Genomic DNA, 3006 nt, shown 5'->3' with positions numbered 1-3006 from the left:
GGGGGGGGGGGGGGGAACGACTGTGGTCCCTATGAGAAGAATGAGCTTGTCCCAACGAGGCCGGTGACAACATGGAGAGTTTGTATGGATTACCGAAATTTGAATGCATGGACTGAGAAGGACCATTTTTCTATGCCCTTCATGGATCAGATGTTAGATAGTCTTGTAGGGAAAGGTTGGTATTGTTTTCTTGATGGTTATGGGTTATAATCAAATCTCCATTGCACTGGAGGATCAAGAGAAAACCACCTTTCCTTGACCTTATGGGACATTCGCATTCAACAAGATGCCCATTGGGTTGTGTAATGCGCCTTCTACTCTTCAGAGATATATGATGTCGATATTCTCTCATATGGTGGAGGAAACTATCGAGGTGTTTATGGTTGATTTTTCAATTGTTGGTCACTCTTTTTATCGTTGTTTGACTAAATTTGCCGAGGTTTTCAAAAGATGTAAAGGTTGCAATCTTGTGCTAAATTGAGAAAAATGTCATTTCATGGTGAAAGAGGGTATTTTATTGGCTCAACACATCTCAGAGAAGGGGATAAAAGTTGATCGAGCCAAAGTTTAGGTTATAGAGAGTCTTCCTCCACCCATCTCTGTAAAAGGTGTGAGAAGTTTTGTTGGGCATGCGAGCTTCTACCGGAGGTTCATTAAGGATTTCTCAAAAATTGCACATCCTATGTGCAAGTTACTTGAGAAGGAATGTAAATTTTATTTTGATGAATCCTGTCTAATGGCGTATGGAGAGTTGAAGGCAAAGTTGTTGTCTGCCCCCATAATTATTTCCCCGGATTGGAGAAAGCCATTTGAGGTGATGTGTGATGCTAGTGGGGTTGCTCTTGGTGTAGTCTTGGACAAAGAAGGGATAAAATTCTTCACATTATGCTAGTAAAACCCTAAATGAAGCACAAAAGAACTACACTGTGACTGAACAAGAGCTTCTTGCGGTGGTATTTTCTTTCAAAAAATTTCGCTCATATTTGCTTGGCACGAGAGTCATAGTACATAGTGACCACTCCGCTTTGAAATATTTGTTGGCAAAGAAATATGTGAAACGAAGGTTGATTAGATGGGTACTACTATTGCAAGAGTTTGATTTTGAGGTGAAAGATAGAAAAAGGACCAAAAATCAAGTTGTCGATCACTTGTCCAGATTAGAGTATGAAGTTATGCGAGAGTTGGGTGAAAAGGCTGAAATTGATGATACCTTCCCTGATGAGCATGTATTGGTCGCTTCTCATTACTTGATTCCATGGCTTGCCGATTTTGTGTATTATCTAGATAGTGATATAGTTCCATCGGACTTATCTTTTCATCATAGGAAAAAGTTCATGCACGATGTGAAAAGGTTCTTTTGGGATGAGCCTTATTTATATCGGAGTTATGGTGATGGTCATACATGTCGTTGTGTGCTGGAAGTTGAGATGCTATGTGTTTTGGAGGGATGCCATTCCTCGCCTATGGGTGGGCATCATAGTTGTATCAGGACTGCCCATAAGATCTTCAATGTGGGTACTATTGGCTAACCATCCACCAAGATGCTCATGAGTTTGCCAAGGCATGTGATAGGTGCCAAAGAGATTGTGGTATTTCAAGAAGGCAAGATCTCCCTATAAATCCCATTCTAGTGATCGAGTTATTTGATGTGTGGGGCATTAATTTTATTGGCCCGTCTGTGAGTTCTCATGGGATGAAATATATTCTTGTGGCTATGGATTATCTATCAAAATGGATGAAAGCCATAGCACTTGCTAACAATGAATGGAAGAGTGTGAACGCGTTCTTGGAAAAGAACATCTTCTCTCGATTTGGCACACCTAGGGCCATTGTTAGTGATAGGTTATTCCACTTTTGCAACAAGTATTCAAAGGGTTATTGGAGAAATATGGGATTCGCCATAATGTAGTCACTTTGTACCATCCGCAAACTAGTGGACAAGTTGAGGTGTCCAATAGATAAATCAAGCAGATCCTTTCAAAAACGGTAAATACTAGTAAAACGGAATGGTCTAGGAGGCTTGAAGATGCTCTTTGGGCTTAATGGACAGCATTCAAGACTCTCATAGGTATGTCTTTGTACCAACTTGTATATGGGAAGGCTTGTAACTTGCCGGTTGATTTAGAGCACAAGTTCATGGGGGCAATCAAGATAATGAAGATGGATTCGAGTGAAGCAGTGGAGCAAAGACTTAATGGGTTGAATGAACTTGATGAGTTCCGCCTAAAAGCATACGAAATTTCAGCCCTCTACAAAGAGAAGGTGAAGAAGTAAAATGACCAAAAGACTGAGAGGCGCAAATTTATAGTTGAGGATTTAGTACTTCTGTTTAACTCTAGGTTGTGCTTGTTTTTGGGCAAACTGAAGTCCAAATGGACTGGTCCATTCTTGATCACTAAAGTGTTCCCACATGGAGCGGTGGAGTTGGAAAATAAGGAGGGTGCAAGGTTCACGGTAAATGGGCAGAGAATTAATATCTACCTCGGGCATGCGGAGGGTGCCCATGAAGTGGTTGAGGCATATTACCTTGATGAAGTATGAGTAATCACGGGTCTTCTGTCATGATGCGACGTTAAATCAAGCGCTTTTTTGGAGGCAACCCCATGTTAATCCTCTAGCAAACAATAGGTTTTTTTTTCTTTGTAGGGATAGTTGCATTATTTTGTTTCGTTTTGGTTTACTCAATATCATGTGTAATTTTATTTTATAGGTTTTACTCTGTTGGCTAGAGAGTAGCTTTGGGTCCGTGTCTAAAAAGTGTCCAGAAAACACAAAAAGAACGTCTTAATGAATGCTAAATGTTTAGGGACCAAACCACAAGAATTCTGCAGAAATTGGTCTGGTGCACAGATCTACGAATCAATCCATAGGTCGTCGTTACATCAGCAGACCGTCGATGGTTTCGTAGGTCCAAGTATGTTATTAAATTTTCGTCTAAGTTAAGGCACAACTAAGGACCCATCGACGGAACGTTAATTCACTTATGGAGCGTCGACAGGGTACCGT

The 3006-nt window shown here is 40.8% G+C and overlaps 1 protein-coding gene across 1 annotated transcript in view; it reads left to right on the top strand.

Annotated features, from left to right (window-relative positions):
• LOC107018167 overlaps positions 1 to 1909 on the top strand; it is a 2861-nt gene extending 952 nt beyond the window's left edge. Inside the window, exon 2 of the mRNA XM_015218575.1 lies at positions 1573 to 1909. Coding sequence (XP_015074061.1) covers positions 1573 to 1909 — 337 coding nt within the window. The remainder of the gene's footprint in view (positions 1 to 1572) is intronic.
• Positions 1910 to 3006: the final 1097 nt, after the last annotated feature.

This window comes from Solanum pennellii, chromosome 1 (genome assembly GCF_001406875.1).
Source record: "Solanum pennellii chromosome 1, SPENNV200".
Taxonomy (NCBI): Eukaryota; Viridiplantae; Streptophyta; class Magnoliopsida; order Solanales; family Solanaceae; genus Solanum; species Solanum pennellii.
This window is presented reverse-complemented; position numbering and strand designations above follow the sequence as displayed.